The following is a 17354-nucleotide window of genomic DNA, read 5'->3' on the forward strand; positions in this document are numbered from 1 at the left end:
GGTTAATTATGCATATATATGCATATATATTTAGGAGTCTGAGCCATTAAATCCGGCGGTTCTTACTCCAAAGTGCGTAGAGGATTGCTCAGAAGTAAGCCCCATTGAGCTTCTCAACCCCAATTACCGGTAAGCACGTCTGTGGGATTGAATCCTGTGAAATCCTGTATCAACTTATCTAGAAGTCCCATTGAACTGAATGGGGCTTGCTTCTGAGTAGACAAGCATAGGGTGGCGCTGTAAGTCACCATCTTCTTACACTCTTATGTGGACATTGGGGGGATAAAATATGGGAGTGTAAGTAGGGTTTATTCTAAACTCTGACCCCCCCCCACCTTACAAGCAGCCAGTATACTGCCAACGCCCCAAATGAAAGAAAGAAAATGAAAGAGGGAAGAGAAAGCAAGAATTAACACAGAAAGAGGCAGGGAAGAAGAAGAAAACAGCACAGGGAAAAAGGCTGGAAATTTGGGGAAATGAGAAAGACAGGGAGCAAGAAAAAGCAAAGTTTCATCGAAAAGAATGCAGGATTCCCTTGCCGCAATTTCTTGGGCAAAGAGATTATTTCCCTTTCTTAACCTGCAGTTTGGCACCAAGACTCCCTTCCTGCTCAAAACAGAACTCTAAAGCTGAGCCCCCACCCAAAATATTATTTTTTGTGACTAGGATTTGCAGTCTGTTACAAAATGACTACTCTCCCTGTAAAATACATTGAAGATTCTGTTTACTTTTACTGCTGAGGTATACTAAGAGTTAATGAAGGATCGTCGCAAAATGGCTGCTCAAAAGCTGCAGGGTTGCTGCTGCTGCTAACCCATGTATTATTTACAACACTGTCTGGAATAAGGTCCGGAAAACAAACTTATTAATATCAGTGGATCTGTCTGCCTGTCCTTCAGTTTTTGTCTGGTGACCTTGCACCTCTTGGTCTACCTGGTTCAGTCTGCTGGGCCTAGCGGACGAAAGGAGGAATCGTCTCAGCCTTGTGATGCTATCTTCTGAACTGTCCACATGCCTTGCCATTTGGGAGAAGTCTTCTTCAAGGATTAGTTCTCCAGGATAGGAGTTGACAAGCTGGAAGGTACGCAGTGGGTGACCATGATGATCAAGGGTCTGGAAACCAAGCCTTATGAGGAACAGTTGAAAGAGTTGGGCATGTTTAGCCTAGAGGAGACTGAGAGGAGATATGTCATCTTCAAATATCTATAGGACTGCCACATGGAGGATGGAAACAAGCTTGTTTTTTTCCTGCCCCAGAGGGTAGGACTCAAACCAATGGATTCAAGAAAAGAAATTCTGGCACTAAACAACTTTCCGACAGCAAGAGCAGTTCAACAATGAAACAGGCCTTCCAAAGGTGGTGGACTCTCTTTCCTTAGAGGTTTTCAAGTGGAGATTGGATGGCTATCTGTCATGGATGCTTTAGTTGCAATTCCTGCATTGCAGGGGGTTGGATTAGATGACCCTCGGGGTCCCTTCCAACTCTACATTTCTATGATTCTGTTGAGAGTTTTTTGGAGACCCCTATTCCCCCAACAGAGCTTCAGTTCTCAGAGTGGTTTCACAATCAATTCATCTTCACCAGGAGTTCTGTGCAGGAAACATTAGTTTCCTAGCAACTCTCAGAACCCTTAAGCAACTACAACTCCCATAATTCTTTGGGGGGGGAGCCAAGGCTGTTTAAAGTGGTATCATAGTGCTATAAGGTATGGTGAGAACGTGGCCTAAGACGCAGCAGAGACCTTTGCCAGGCTGCAGCTGCTGTTATACTTGAGAAGTGAAGACAGAGAAGGGATGGGAAAGGGGTGCAAAGAGCTGAGTTGATAGTTGGCTGGGAGTGTGTGTGTGCGCTATCCTGCGATTTGCCAAACTGTCTGTTGAAGGAGAAATCACTAACTGGGCTACCAGGTCTATGTTCTACTGAAAGGCTGAGTAGAAAAGTCCTTCAAGGCCTGTGGAGAACTGTAACTGCTGGAGACAGTTTTTGGACCACAGACTGCTGAACACTAAACCACAACACTTTGCCTTTGGAAAGAGTTCCTTGCTGGCAAGGACAAAGACTATATATATATATATATATATATATGCTTTCGTAGATTTTCACGGGTACAGGAATGCAGGTTTTGGTGTCTTCGGGTGTCTTCCCGTGTAAGAGTCAGGGTGTCTGTGCGACGTTTCGACGTTTCGTAGCCAAGACTCTCATCTCCAGAACCAAACGCCTGGCTGACAAAGACCACTTGACAACTGAGTTACAGAATCTCTCAAATGTGTTAATCGCCAATGGATACCAGAAAAACAGGGTTACGAAGCTAATCCAAAAAGAAACACCCCCCAAAAACCAAGACACAGAAGAAAACAATGGCATGGCCCTCCTTCCTTATATCAAGGGCACTACAGACAAAATCAGCAAAATCCTCCATAAACACAATATCAAAACAGCCTTCTGCACCAACCAAAAAATAGCCAATATCCTCAGAAACCCAAAAGACAAAATCCAGCTGGAAAACCAAGGGGTCTATGAAATACCCTGCAAAGTCTGCCCAGCCACGTACATTGGACAAACAAACAGACGAATAAATGCACGTATCGCAGAACACAAGAATGCCGTCAAAAAAGAAGAAAAAACTTCCTCTCTTTTCCAACACATGAAAGAAACAGGACACGAAATTAATTTTGCAGATTCCAAATTGCTCTTTAACATGGAACATCACCACAAGAGAATAATCATGGAAGCCATCGAGATAGAGAAACACCCTCACAACATGAACAAGCGTGACGACACGTCCCGCCTGCCAGACATCTGGAAATTAGCCCTCCCCACAAAAACCGACACCAGAACCAGAGGCACACAGAACGCCGTCACCAATCAACCACACCAGACCCAAACCCAGACCCTCTCCACAGACATATTACAGACTCCATCCAGTAGCCAAACTATAGTGGCACCTCCGGATGCTGCACCCCCCTGCAATCCCTACACAGATCTGGCTGGCACAAGGCACAAAACCATAGCTCGCCCCTATACACGAAGCCAAGCCAGAGCACAACTAAATGCAGCACAGCCATCTTCTCAGAAAAACTCTTCACAAGCCCAAGAGGTCAAGACACGAAAGCTTTAGCAACTAATCTACACTTAATGACCCACCCAGTGATATTCAGAATATCACTCATGAAATCACCCAAGATATCCCTCAAGTAATTAAGGAACAAAAGAAGAAAAGGCACACTAATCTAGGAACTTCCTCTCTGCCCAGAACGTTGGAGGCTATACACCACACCCCTCAACAGTATTTATAGGAACTCAAACACCAGACTCTGCTCTGTTCCAGTAACAAGAAGCCGAAAGCACCAGCCTGAAGATGACGAGTGAGACCTCGTCGAAACGTCGCACAGACACCCTGACTCTTACACGGGAAGACACCCGAAGACACCAAAACCTGCATATATATATATATATATATATATATATATATATATATATATATTTATATTCTATTTCTTTTTGTCTTTTCTCAACCATTTTCTCCTCTTCTTAGACTCTACCTATCTCCTTATTAAATCCCAGGTGCCCAACTGCAGCACAAGCTTATTTCACACTGCACAATTTCCGTGACTCTGCACAAGATGTGTCTAGCTGCATGTTAGAATAAACCCCCAAAGGTATTTTCTTGGCAGGGAACTCCACTGAGTTTCAAAAGGGCTTACTTCAGATAAGGCTGCAATCTAGACACACGTCACACTGAGTCCACTAAATGTGCATAGGCCTGCAGCAGAACATGAATCATTACCAAAATATAATTAGAAACGAGCCTGTTATATATATATCTTAAGTATGTATACAAACTCAATGAGAGGTGTGTTTGCTTTTGCTGGGTAATCTTATTTATATTAGGTCTAATCTGAGACAGATAAACTCTCATCTCCTCATCAACACATAATAGCCTTTCTCTTTTCTGATTTTTTGTATTTGTCAGAGTTGAAAATCCTTGTTCACAGCAATACGGTCGTATGGAACTGTAGAAGATTAACCAATGCTCTTGAAGAGAGGCGCAGATACTGTTTCCGGTTGTATATCCAAAAATAATCCAGTGGCATACTTTTACTGCAAAACAAAAGAAAACAACAAAACCTCTTCTGCAAATATTTTTGTTGTTGTTACTATACTATACTGCAGGTTTAAATGTTTCTTTAGTTGTCCTTGAATCTTCCGGCCACGGTCATCCTTTTGCCACACTCTTTGAGAACCATACCTTTATATGCATTCCTTATATACAGCTGCTCATTCAGAGATTGCTTACTTAGAAGTAAACTACATACTCACATGCTGCGTGATAACGCTGTGTCTGTAGATGCAGCCTTCGAGTGCCAGTATTCTGGAGGGTGTGGTGGCCCTGTATGAAGGAGCGTCTCCACCCCCATCGTTCTCCCCGGACACTGAGGTCCAGCTCCGAGGGCCTTCTGGCGGTTCCCTCACTGCGAGAAGTGAGCTTACAGGGAACCAGACAGAGGGCCTTCTTGGTAGTGGCGCCGGCCCTGTGGAACACCCTTCGGTGAGATGTCAAGGACATAAACAACTATCTGACTTTTAGAAGACTTCTGAAACAACCCTGTGTTTGATGTTTTCATTTGTTGGAAGATGACCAGAGTGGCTGGGGAAACCCAGATAGGTGGCATATAAATAAATTCTCCTCCTCCTCCTCCTTTAACAGCTCCAAGGGTTCTTAAGCAAGTCTCCCACTGGAGGACCCAAGAGATTGCCTGCTTCTAAAGGTCCCTACCCTGTTCAGTGTGGTGTAGTGGTTAAGAGCGGTAGTCTCGTAATCTGGGGAACCGGGTTCGCGTCTCCGCTCCTCCACATGCAGCTGCTGGGTGACCTTGGGCTAGTCACACTTCTCTGAAGTCTCTCAGCCTCACTCACCTCACAGGGTGTTTGTTGTGGGGGAGGAAGGGAAAGGAGAGTGTTAGCTGCTTTGAGACTCCTTCGGGTAGTGATAAAGCGGGATATCAAATCCAAACTCCTACTCTTCTTCTTCTTCTTCTTCTTCTTCTTCTTCTTCTTCTTCTCCTTCTCCTTCTCCTTCTCCTTCTCCTTCTCCTTCTCCTCCTTCTCTGAAGACACAAGTGTCCAGCAGTGTTCAGTTACAAGGAGCATTTGAGAAATTGCTTAACCTTGAATACATTTTCAGAATCCTTCCAACTCTAAGATTCTATGAATCTGAACTGAGTTCAGAATCTTTACGCACCAAAAATCCACTCCTGGTTTTCTCCTAATGCCTAATTTAGGGAGAAAGAAAAAAAGTTGTTAAAAACCTTGTCAATCTATTGCAAAGTTGCCCCCCCATCCTAAATTACTTTCTGCCCACCACCAATGTTGGAAAGCACATTAATGGATTAAAACCCAAAGTGTCATCATAAAGAGCAGCTCAAGAAGGCAAAGAATGATGCAGTCCAGCCAAGTTAGGCACTTTAAAATTAAATTTAAACCACATTCTGATGTGTTTCTACATAGAAGCAAGTCCTGCTTTTCAATGGGATGCTCTCCCACTTTGTGAGATAGTATATGTTGAATTGTGTTTGAAATAGAAGTTACATAGTCAAAAACAGCCTGTTACATTGTGTGTGTTGCTCCCAGGTAATTGTGCATAGGACTGCGGTCTAAATGTGCTTAACTTAACTTTGGAAGAATCTCCCGTTTTTTGTTGCAATGCTCCTGTACTAGTAGTGACATGACGTTTATTTATTTGATTTTGGATTTATGAAAGCCAGTGCTTAAAACAGTGCAGTGTAAACAGGGAGCGTGTTGTGTCTAAATACAAAGCTGCTATCTTTGGAACCTCAAGTCACAGTGTACATAACACTGAACTCCTGGCTGCCGCCGCCTCTCTCTTGTGCAGATTCTCATAATGGATTCTATCAGCTGCAGGCAAGTGCTAACCACCACTATTTTTTTAAACTACAACTCCCATCATTCCAGACCAATGGCCATGCTTGCTGTGGTTGATGAATCATAGAATCATAGAAGAAGAAGAAGAAGAAGAAGAAGAAGAAGAAGAGGAGTTTGGATTTGATATCCCGCCTTTCACTCCCTTTAAGGAGTCTCAAAGTGGCTAACATTCTCCTTTCCCTTCCTCCCCCACAACAAACACTCTGTGAGGTGAGTGGGGCTGAGAGACTTCAAAGAAGTGTGACTGGCCCAAGGTCACCCAGCAGCTGCAGGTGGAGGAGCGGAGACGCGAACCTGGTTCCCCAGATTACGAGACTACCGCTCTTAACCACTACACCACAAGGGCCATCGAGTCCAACCCCTGCCAAGCAGGAAACACCATGAGAGCACTCCTGACATATGGTTGTCAAGCCTCTGCTTAAAGACCTCCAAAGTAGGAGACTCCACCACACTCCTTGGCAGCAAATTCCATTGTCAAACAGCTCTTACTGTCAGGAAGTTCTTCCTAATGTTTAGGTGGAATCTTCTTTCTTGTAGTTTGGATCCATTGCTCTGTGTCCGCTTCTCTGGAGCAGCAGAAAACAACCTTTCTCCCTCCTCTATGTGACATCCTTTTATATATTTGAACATGGCTATCATATCACTCCTTAACCTCCTCTTCTCCAGGCTAAACATGCCCAGCTCCCTTAGCCGTTCCTCATAAGGCATCGTTTCCAGGCCTTTGACCATTTTGGTTGCCCTCCTCTGGACACGTTCCAGTTTGTCAGTGTCCTTCTTGAATTGTGGTGCGCAGAACTGGACACAGTACTCCAGGTGAGGTCTGACCAGAGCAGAATACAGTGGCACTATTACTTCCCTTGATCTAGATGCTATACTCCTATTGATGCAGCCCAGAATTGCATTGATGGGAGTTGGAGTCCAAAACAACAACACCTGGCTGGTACTATTTTGAATACCCCTGGATTACACCATCATAGCTGCAACCCTAAACACATTTATTTGCAAGTAAGCCTCCCCAAACTCATAGTTTGTAGTAGGACTTAGGAGCACAATTCTACGCAGCACATTTCTACTCAGAAATAAGTTTCATTAACTGTAAAGGGACTTATTCCCAGCTGAACCATAGGATTGCAGCCTTTGTCCTCTCAAATATCGGTACACAAAACTGCAGCTTTAAGTCTAAGGAAGCATAAAGGTAAAGGGACCCCTGACCATTAGGTCCAGTCGTGGCCGACTCTGGGGTTGCGGTGCTCATCTCGCTTTACTGGACGAGGGAGCCGGCGTACAGCTTCCGGGTCATGTGGCCAGCATGACTAAGCCGCTTCTGGCACACCAGAGCAGCGCACAGAAACGCCGTTTACCTTCCCGCCAGAGCAGTACCTATTTATCTACTTGCACTTTGAGGTGCTTTCGAACTGTTAGGTTGGCAGGAGCAGGGACCGAGCAACGGGAGCTCACCCCGTTGCGGGGACTCGAACCACCAACCTACTGATTGGCAAGTCCTAGGCTCTGTGGTTTAACCCACAGCGCCACCCATGTCCTCTAAGGAAGCATATATGGGAGTAAACGGCAAGGCTACAACTCTATGTATGTTTACTTTCGAGTAAACGCGATTCAGTTAAGTGGGACTGAGGTTGCCTATACAGTACACTCTCTACACTGAAAATACACCTCTCCCTATAAATAATCATGGAAACTGTAGTTTCCAGCACCATTAACAAAGTACGGTTATCAGGATCATTGCTGTGTGTCAAGGCTTTAAATGTGTTTGAAATGTATAGTGCGTAATACTATACGTTGCACAAGAGGCACTTGAGTATGGCACACAGGAGTGAGAACAAAACAGGTTCCTTAAAAAAAAAAGTATGATTGATCAGCCGTTCCTTTCTCTGTCTGGGAAGAGTTCATTCATTTTCTTAAAACATTTCCTTTCACCCACGGACACAGTGGATCGTTACTGTTATGTACTGAAGTTCTCACCCTGAGCCAGCAGGGGGATACTGTAGATAGTTCAGGTCCACATATGCAAATAAGGGATCGAAAGTGACGTTCAGTGATTGGATAGTTACAGAAATTTGTTACAGTTACGTTGTACTGGAGCTCTATATAAGCAGGCTGGCTGAACCTTTCAGTTCAGATCTGTTCTGGCCTGTGAATAAACAAGTGCTGTTGAAGAACTGCTGTGTCGTCTGATATGTTCACCCACAACTTAACAGTTACTCCTGGGTTCAGCTCACCGCAGCAGAGACAGGCACATTCCCGTGTTTTGTGAATCAAAATCAGACACTGATTTCACGGAGGTGTTTGGAATGGGAAAGGACATCAGATGTATGATCCTAGCAAATTTATTAACTTGGATTGGCAGTACAGATTGCAAATCAGTTTTCATGTATAAAAGCGGCTGTGACTGTTCTGCTCAGAAGCCACCAACTGTATTTTATGAGACGTCTTTCTCATAAAATAGATCCTCAAGCGCCTTGTAGATTGCTGACAAGACAGACACGATCCATAAGGAACTTAGGCTGTGCCCTAAATTGAACTCCCAGTCCCAAGCCAGTCATTTAGCATGAACCCTTCTCATATAGCAGCCATGCGGACCTCCAGCTACTGCAGGACTCATCATCCCTAACCACTGCTCCTGCTGGCTGAAAAGCTACAGGCTCCCAATCCTTGCCCTATAGACCTATTCTCTGTTCTTGAGAAAATCTTAATAAACACAGGTTAGGCTTTGTTTTGGAAGACAAAAAGTACTTTGACCCTGTGAATGAAAAACGATTTCCCTCTAGTGTGGGGAAGCTGCATTCCTGACCCGATTTACTCGGGAGCAAGTCCCCACTGAAATCAGCGCATTCACGGTTAGGATTTGACTGACATGACCCCTAACTGCATACCAAGCCTGGATCTGTGTCAGATTGTGACATTATTGCAGAGCACCCAGTCCCATTTTGGTTATCTGCGATTTTAATGCCTTTGGGACACCGTTATCGACTTGAGCATTTAGACAAGATCTGCCGTGTGAATCGTCCCTTGACTAGAGCAGGGTTAATTCGGTTCAGATCCAAGTAGTTAATTCGGTTCAGATCCAAGTGGCATGTTGATGGGACATTGGGGTTTTTAATAACCCCCTTTCAAGCCTAGGGCTCCATGCACACGCAGACTGAAAAGTCCACTACACACTTACCTGGGAGTAAGCCCCATTGAACACAATGGCACTTAATTCTGAGTAGATGTGCCTGGGATTACAATGATGGTTGCTGATAAGCCTGCAGTCCTATACTGTACATGCTGACCTGTGAGAAAGCCCTGTGGAAAATAATGAAGCTTACCTCTGAGTAGACAGGAATGCTATTGTACTGCAAGACCATCTGAATTCAGTGGGACTAGTTTCTGGCTAAGCACGCTTAGGATCTCCCTGGCAATATATACTTACTGGGGAATAAGCTCCACTGAACGTAGTTGGATTTACTTGCGAGGAAATAGTACTGGTCAGCACAGTCCTTTGATCCTAGTGGGAAAACTAAGCAAGTACTGTACTTCTAACTTTCTCCCATTGGAGAATGATTGTCTTCCAAAGTGGCTCACAGACACCATCAGCTTGGAGATAAGATGGGATTGAACCTGAGATCTTCTGCAGATCCTCGCCCACTGAAGAGCTACACCCCTTCCCAGGTATGTGAGCTTTAAACATCCACATATTTATTCGTTTAAAAGCATTAGTATTTTAAATATTTATATACAGTACTTCATTATTATTCTTATTATATGTCCCTATTTTCATCCGAGCAATGTTGGAGGGTATGCAACGCTACGACAAAGGGGAGTTAGTACTATTGAATTAGGCAGTGGGACCCTACGCTCTCTAAAGATGCAATGCCAACCCTGGCTTCCCTGAGAGCAAGCCTCCTTGAATTAAACAGGATATGCTTCCCAGTAGGTAGGAGGACCATGCTGCAGCCTGGGAAGCAAGCCCTATTTAAAATAGCCAGGGCTTACACCTGAGTAAGGCTGAGGTCCCCTGGCAGGAGCCACATTGTCTTCTCCGACGCAAAGGCAGATTGGAAGCACCTCGGGGCAGAGACCTGCTTGGCCTTCTGCAGCCTGAAAGCTAAAACGGTGTGTGGGGCGTAGTCGTGCCCCCCAATCAAGTCCAATTAAAAAAATACTTAACTAAAAGTAGAAATTGTAGAAAGATTTCAACAGATTTCTCTGAGAAATAATTTTAAAGCAACTGTTGTTGAGACATTTCATTCTGAATCTGCTTGACACAGCCAGAGGAAGATGACAGGCATGGGCATAGCCAGGATTTTTGTTTCGGATTTTTGTTTTCCATTTCGACTCCCTTCCCCCTTTTTCTGTGGTTCCTTACATTAATTTTTACCCTTTCCTGCCTACTCCTGTCTTAATTCATTCTTTTATGCGTCTCTTCTAATATAGATCTCCTATATCAACCTGCAGGTTGTTACAAGAACCCTGTCTTAATCTGTTTCCTGTTTTGTTTTGCAAATACTCAATAAACCATGCCCATTCCTTTCTAAAAAAAGTTTGCTGTCTCGATTTCTTAAATATGTATTTGATGGATTTTGATGGATTTAGAAGCTGCCCCTCATTGGCTACGCACATGATGACAGGTGGGTATCCTTCCTTCACCCCACCCCCAATAAATTCTGGCTGCCCCCCTCCAAGTCTCTTCTTCTTTTTTGGCGATCACTTGTAGCCGAGTAATATTGTCTTCCATAAACATGGTTTTAACAATGAATCCGTAAGTGACCGTGGAGGCCAATTCTGGTTCCACACGTCCTTCCACAGTGGGGACATAGGTTTTCGGGGGGAATTGATCACGGTTGGATTTGCCAACGGTGGGATTTGCCAAGCGTATCTTTCTCTTAGCACGTGTCTCCCTCTCGTCCTGAGTTCAAGTGTCTTCAAAGCCCATGACACCATTGGAAAAGGCTGCTCTCCAACTGGAGTGCTCGCAGGCCAGTGTTTCCCAATTGTTGACGTTTATACTACATGTTGGGACATGGGTGGCGCTGTGGGTTAAACCACAGAGCCTAGGACTTGCTGATCAGAAGGTTGGTGGTTCGAATCCCCGCGATGGGGTGAGCTCCCGTTGCTCGGTCCCTGCTCCTGCCAACCTAGCACTTCGAAAGCACGTCAAAAGTGCAAGTAGATAAATAGGTACTGCTCTGGCGGGAAGGTAAACGGCTTTTCCGTGTGCTGCTCTGCTTCGCCAGAAGTGGCTGTCATGCTGGCTACAGAACCCGGAAGCTGTACGCCGGCTCCCTCGGCCAATAAAGTGAGATGAGCGCCGCAACCCCAGTTGGTCACGACTGGACCTAATGGTCAGGGGTACCTTTACCTTTATACTACATTTACCTTTATACTACATTTTTTAAAAAATGCCTTGAGAGAGTCTTTAAACCTCTTTTGTTGACCACCCGCATTACGCTTTCAATTTTAAAGTTTGAAATAGAGTAGTTGCTTTGGAAGACGATCATCAGGCATCCACACAACACGACCAGTCCAATGAAGCTGATGTTGAAGAATCATTGCTTCAACTCTGCTGATCTTTGCTTCTTCCAGTACACTGGCATTAGTTCGCCCGTCTTCCCAAGTGATGTGCAAAATTTTCCAGAGATGCCATTGACATAGCTGTCAACTTTCCCCTTTTCTTGTGAGGAATCCTATTCGGAATAAGGGAATTTCCCTTAAAAAGGGGAACGTTGACAGCTATGGCCATTGATGGAATCTTTCAAGGAGCTGGAGATGGCGCTTATAAGTTGCCCATATTTCACAAGCATACAGTAAGGTTGGTAGGACGAATAGCTTTGTAAAGAAGCATTTTAGTTTCCCTGCGAATGTCCCAGTCCTCAAACACTTTGCACTTCAATCGGGAGAAAGCCGCACTCGCCCAGCTCAGGCGGTGCTGGATTGTGGCATCAACCTGGGCTCTTGTGGAAAGACAACTGCCCATCACAACCTCCCAGCCTACAATTCAAAGAAGTCAGCCGTCGGGCTCTCTGTGCGGCGCGGCTTTCCTTCCCCCGCTCCTCGCCCTCTGCGAGGCGGAACTGTCGTTCTCGAGGCTTCGGAGCCGCCCGGACGTTGTTTGCGGAGGGACGCGGCTGGCCGGAGTTGCCAGGCGATGCTGAGCCGCGGCGAGGAGTAGCTGCAGCGCCAGCAGGAGGGCGAGGAGGAAGGGAGCGGAGGCCCAGCCGCCATGGACGACCAGGGCTGCCCCCGCTGCAAGACCACCAAGTACAGGAACCCCTCCCTCAAGCTCATGGTCAACGTCTGCGGCCACACGCTGTAAGTGCTGCTGGCCTGGCCGGGGGGGGGGGTTGCTCGGGACGGCAGGAATCCTCGTCTGTTAGCTGCTGCATAAAATGGGGCTGTGTACGTGTGTGTGTATGTATATGTGTGTGTATACACACAGAGAGAGATCCCATTTTATATAAATTCTATAATATATATATATATATATATATATATATATATATATGTGCAGGTTTTGGTGTCTTCGGGTGTCTTCCCGTGTAAGAAGACACCAAAACCTGCATTCCTGTACCCGTGAAAATCTACAGGAATGCAGGTTTTGGTGTCTTCTTACACGGGAAGACACCTGTTGGAAGGGACCGCAAAAGGCCATCTCACCAAACCCCCTTGCAAAGAGCCAAGGGGAATCGTACAATCGCAACAGGCACCATATATATGTGTGTGTGTGTGTGTATGTGTGTGTGTGTATGTGTGTGTATACACACAGAGAGAGATCCCATTTTATATAAATTATATAATATATATATATGTGTGTGTGTGTTGTTGTTTATATATAGAGAGATTGATATAGATAGATAGATAGATAGGCATAGAATGGAAGGGACCGCAAAAGGCCATCTCACCAAACCCCCTTGCAAAAAGCCAAGGGGAATCGTACAGACACAACAAGCAGGTGTTGTTTTTTATATAGATATAGATAGATATAGATATATACAGTGGTACCTTTTGTTATGCTGCCCACATGACCCGGAAGTTGTACTCCGGCTCCCTCAGCCAATAAAGCGAGATGAGCGCCGCAACCCCAGAGTCGGCCATGACTGGACCTAATGGTCAGGGGTCTCCTTTACCTTTACCTCAGATTAAGTACATAATTCATTCCGGAGGTCCGTTCTTAACATAGGCATAGAATGGAAGGGACCGCAAAAGGCCATCTCACCAAACCCCCTTGCAAAGAGCCAAGGGGAATCGTACAATCGCAACAGGCAGGTACTAAAATTAATAGTTGTCTCTCCTCCGGCTCAGGTACTAAAATGCTACTATTAATAACTGCGTCTGGTCTGGTAAAGACCTGTAGACTAGACTACTGCAAAGCATTAGAATAATAATAATAATGATTTTGTTATTTGTACCACGCCCACCAGACCGGTTTGCCCCAGCCACTCCGGGCAGCTACCAGCAAATATAAAAGCACAATTAGTATAACAATGATAACAGTTTTGTTATTTGTACCCTGCCCACCTGACTGGGTTGCCCCAGCCACACTGGGTGGCTTACAGAATATAATAATAAAGTTACAGATAGGTAGCCGTGTTGGTCTGCCATAGTCAAAATAAAAAAATTCCTTCCAGTAGCACCTTAAAGACCAACTAAGTTAGTTCTTGGTATGAGCTTTCGTGAGACCTATTACAGTCATTAAGAGTCGTCAACAGGCTCATCTCAGCTATCTGCCAATCTCCCATTCCCACCACCCTTCTGAGTAATACCCCTCCCCACCTTCTCACTATATAGAAGGATCTGGCAACTTCTGTTCCAGTGTATCTGAAGAAGTGTGCATGCACACGAAAGCTCATACCAAGAACTAACTTAGTTGGTCTTTAAAGTGCTACTGGAAGGAATTTTTTTATTATAATAATAAAGTGTCAGACATGAGAAACTTCCCTAGACAGATCATAGAATCATAGAATCATAGAATCATAGAGTTGGAAGAGACCATAAGGGCCATCGAGTCCAACCCCCTGCCAAGCAGGAAACACCATCAGAGCACTCCTGACATATGGTTGTCAAGCCTCTGCTTAAAGACCTCCAAAGAAGGAGACTCCACCACACTCCTTGGCAGCAAATTCCACTGTCGAACAGCTGTCTTCTAAAAGCTGTAGTTATTTACCTCTGTGACTTGTGGGACTGCATGTGAAGTGGATTTGGAAACTTCAGCTGGTGCAGAATTCAGCAATGAGGTTGCTTCCCCGGGCAAAGTGGTTCGAGCATAGAATGCCAGTCCTGGCCAGATTGCACTGGCTGCTGGTTAGTTTCCAGGCCCAATTCAAAGTGCTGGTTTTGATATATAAAGCCTTAAATGGCTCAGGACTGTAATACCTCAAGGATTGAACTGACCCAGACCCTGAAGTCATTATCGGAGGCTCTCCTTTGTGTGCCTTCTCTGTGGAAGGTGGCAACATGAGAAAGGGCCTTTTCTGTGGTGGCTCCCTGCTTGTGGTATGCTTTCCCCAGGGAGGCTTGCCTGGAGCCTTTGTTGCATATCTTTAGGTGCAAAAAACATCCTCTTCTCCCAGGCCTTTGTCTAACTAAACAATCTATGGCCTTTTAAACTACGTGAGGGGGTTTATTGTTTTTGTTTGTTACTATGTTATGCATTTTTGTGCTTTTATATTGTAAACTGTCCTGTGATCCTAGATGGAAGGCGTTATAGAAATTTCATAAATATTACTACCACTAATAGTAATAGCAATAGCAATAGCAATAGCAATAGCAGAGAGAAGTGCAGAGAGGGGGGATGGTGCAGATGGGTGGGGTTGGGTGGTGATGTTTCTATTTTACTTAATATATGTGAGGTTTTTTGTCAGTGTTGCTTGTGCAGGTTCTCTGCTGTTCACTTGTGTTCCTTTGGTGGTGAGAGAGGTTGGGGTTGGCCTAGGGTGTGGCTGTTCATTTGTGGTTGGCTGTGGTAGTCTTTGTTTTCATGTGTGAGTGGGGTGGGTGGGTGTTTGGGATCAGGTTAGCCATATTGATTTGTATGCTGTTGGTGGATTTTTGTCATTGTCTTGTTGGACTGTGTATGTGATAAAAGGGATGAAGGCATCTTCTTCTATTTGTCCCCATGTCAGTTTCAGTTTATTGGTTAATTTTTCTAGTCAGGCTGTTTCCCATAGTATTTGGTACCATTGGTCCATGCTTATTCCTGACAGGTCTCTCCAGTGTCTGGTTATGATGTTTCTGGCTGTTGAGAGTAGGTGGGTCATGAGTTCTTTGTGGTGTAAGTGGGCATTGTTGTCTTGGAAGATGTTTAGTAGGGCCAATTCTGGGGTGATTTATAATACTTGCTTGGTTGTTTTACATATTTCTCGTATGGCTGTTGTCCAGAATAGTTGGATTTTGGGACACTCCCACCACATGTGGAGGTATGTTTGTCTGATGTGCAGAAGGTCGCAAGTTCAGTTCCTGGTGTCTTCTTGGAAAGGTTCCTGCCTGAAACAATAGAGACAAACCAAAGTTTGGCTAAACAAACAATGGCTTAAAGTTATTATGTGTTAACCAGGCTAATGTCTCCTTGATAGATTAGAAGACGATGTATTAGTAAAGTAAGATTTAGTTGTTGCTTGATATTCCAACAATTCTTATTTATTACAGCACCATCACTGAAAGCCCATATGGCAGTTGTAGTAATAACATTCTGGGCAACAGTATTCCAGGGAATTCCTTGAATAAAAAATATTCTGAAGGAGTCTCACTTGGATTCTCCAGGTGGGATTCTGTCTTGATCAAGAAGTCGAAATAAATAAAAAAATAAAAAAATTGTCCAGTAGTACGTTAGAGACCAACTAAAGTTTGTTCTGGGTATAAGCTTTTGTGTGCATGCTCACTTCTTCAGATGATGAGTTTCAAGCCAGTAGCACTTCATCTATCATGAGCAAAATCAGATTATTCATGGTCTTTCTTCCAGAGATTCCCTGACTAAATGTGTTGCCCAACTCTAATAAAGATATGAGGTGTGTCTTTAGATGAATGGTGGCCAGCTCTCTCTTTTCAGTTTGGACCTCTTTTTTCCCTTTTTCAATTTAATGTGATTGATCTTTTTACTTGAATCGGGTTTAAAATCAATCAGCAAATATCAAATGAAAGCAATTTATAACAGGTTAAATCAAGAAGGTAAACGGCGTTTCCGTGTGCGGCTCTGGCTCGCCAGAGCAGCGATGTCACGCTGGCCACGTGACCCGGAAGTGTCTCCGGACAGCGCTGGCCCCCGGCCTCTTGAGTGAGATGGGCGCACAACCCGAGAGTCTGTCAAGACTGGCCCGTACGGGCAGGGGTACCTTTACCTTTACCTTTAAATCAAAGTCAACGCTACTTGTCTTACATTGTCCTTTGGAATTGTCCTATTCTAGTAATGAAACAAACAAACACCAGACACAATTGTTTTGAAAGTCTCTCATTAGGCCCAGATTGTCCTTCCCAAAGACATTTATATTTTTTAAAAAGCCAATTTGTTTGTAAGCAGTTTGTATCTCCTGACTACTATTGAATGCCTTCAAAGTCTGAAAATACAGTGCATACTGCACGGGATTGCTTTCAGTGATTGCCCTGAAGTGTAATATTGTGTGGAAATTTATGTCTTTTTATAGAGTAGGGCTTCTAGCAATACACGATATCTCAACACTAGTAGGAACAGTGCTTAAACCCTATTGGCAGTATAAATGGTTCTCTCTTGGCACCGGTAATATGTGAGCATCTTTGTTCATAGAAACAGGACTACTTTTGTGCTTGATATCTGGTGATAACAAAATTAATGATGTAAGGAGGGCGCTGCAACCGAAGATAGGAAAAGAGGTAGTAAGGGAGGACCCAGCCACTTTAAATGAATTTAAATCTCCAGGGCCTGGTGAGCTGCATCCAAGGGTGCTAAAGGAACTTGTGGATGTAATTTCATTGCCTTTGTTTATTATCTTTGAGAATTCTTGGAGAACAGACTAGAGATGGGCAAAAGTTGTCCCCATCTTCAAAAAGGGGGAAAAGACCCAGGTACCGGTAACTTTCGTCTGGTGAGCTTGACAAGGAAGGCCCTAGAACAGAAAATTTACAAAAATAACACATTACAAGCGAGGCACAGGGAGTGTTGAGCACAAGCCAGGCCACAACTAAAAATTTGTGGGCTACGTGGGGACCTTCATAACTGGATGCTCCCTCACATTAAAAACATGCGCAATGCGTAGGGCCGAGGTCCTGGTTGTGACATCATGGGACTCTTCCAAGGACCAGTGCAGCTGTGGGGATAGGCCTTCTGTGCCTTCCTCCCCAGCTTCAAGCTCAGGCAGGGTTTACCTATTTGTGGCTCAGTACAAGGTCAGCAAGAATATGCAGTCATTGTACAGTCATACCTCGGGTTACAGACGCTTCAGTT

General features: G+C 44.5%; 1 protein-coding gene and 1 long non-coding RNA gene across 2 annotated transcripts in view; one reads left to right on the forward strand and one right to left on the reverse strand.

Annotated features, from left to right (window-relative positions):
- The window catches only part of LOC309531217, a 140558-nt gene that overhangs the window by 34209 nt on the left and 88995 nt on the right, over window positions 1-17354 (reverse strand). The gene's annotated exons all lie outside the window — the stretch shown is intronic.
- The window catches only part of MNAT1 (MNAT1 component of CDK activating kinase), a 150396-nt gene continuing 145096 nt past the window's right edge, over window positions 12055-17354 (forward strand). The window contains exon 1 of the mRNA XM_082219427.1: window positions 12055-12253. Coding sequence (XP_082075553.1) covers window positions 12165-12253 — 89 coding nt within the window. The 5' untranslated portion in view covers window positions 12055-12164. The remainder of the gene's footprint in view (window positions 12254-17354) is intronic.

This window comes from Podarcis vaucheri (genome assembly GCF_965113315.1).
Source record: "Podarcis vaucheri genome assembly, chromosome: 1".
Taxonomy (NCBI): Eukaryota; Metazoa; Chordata; class Lepidosauria; order Squamata; family Lacertidae; genus Podarcis; species Podarcis vaucheri.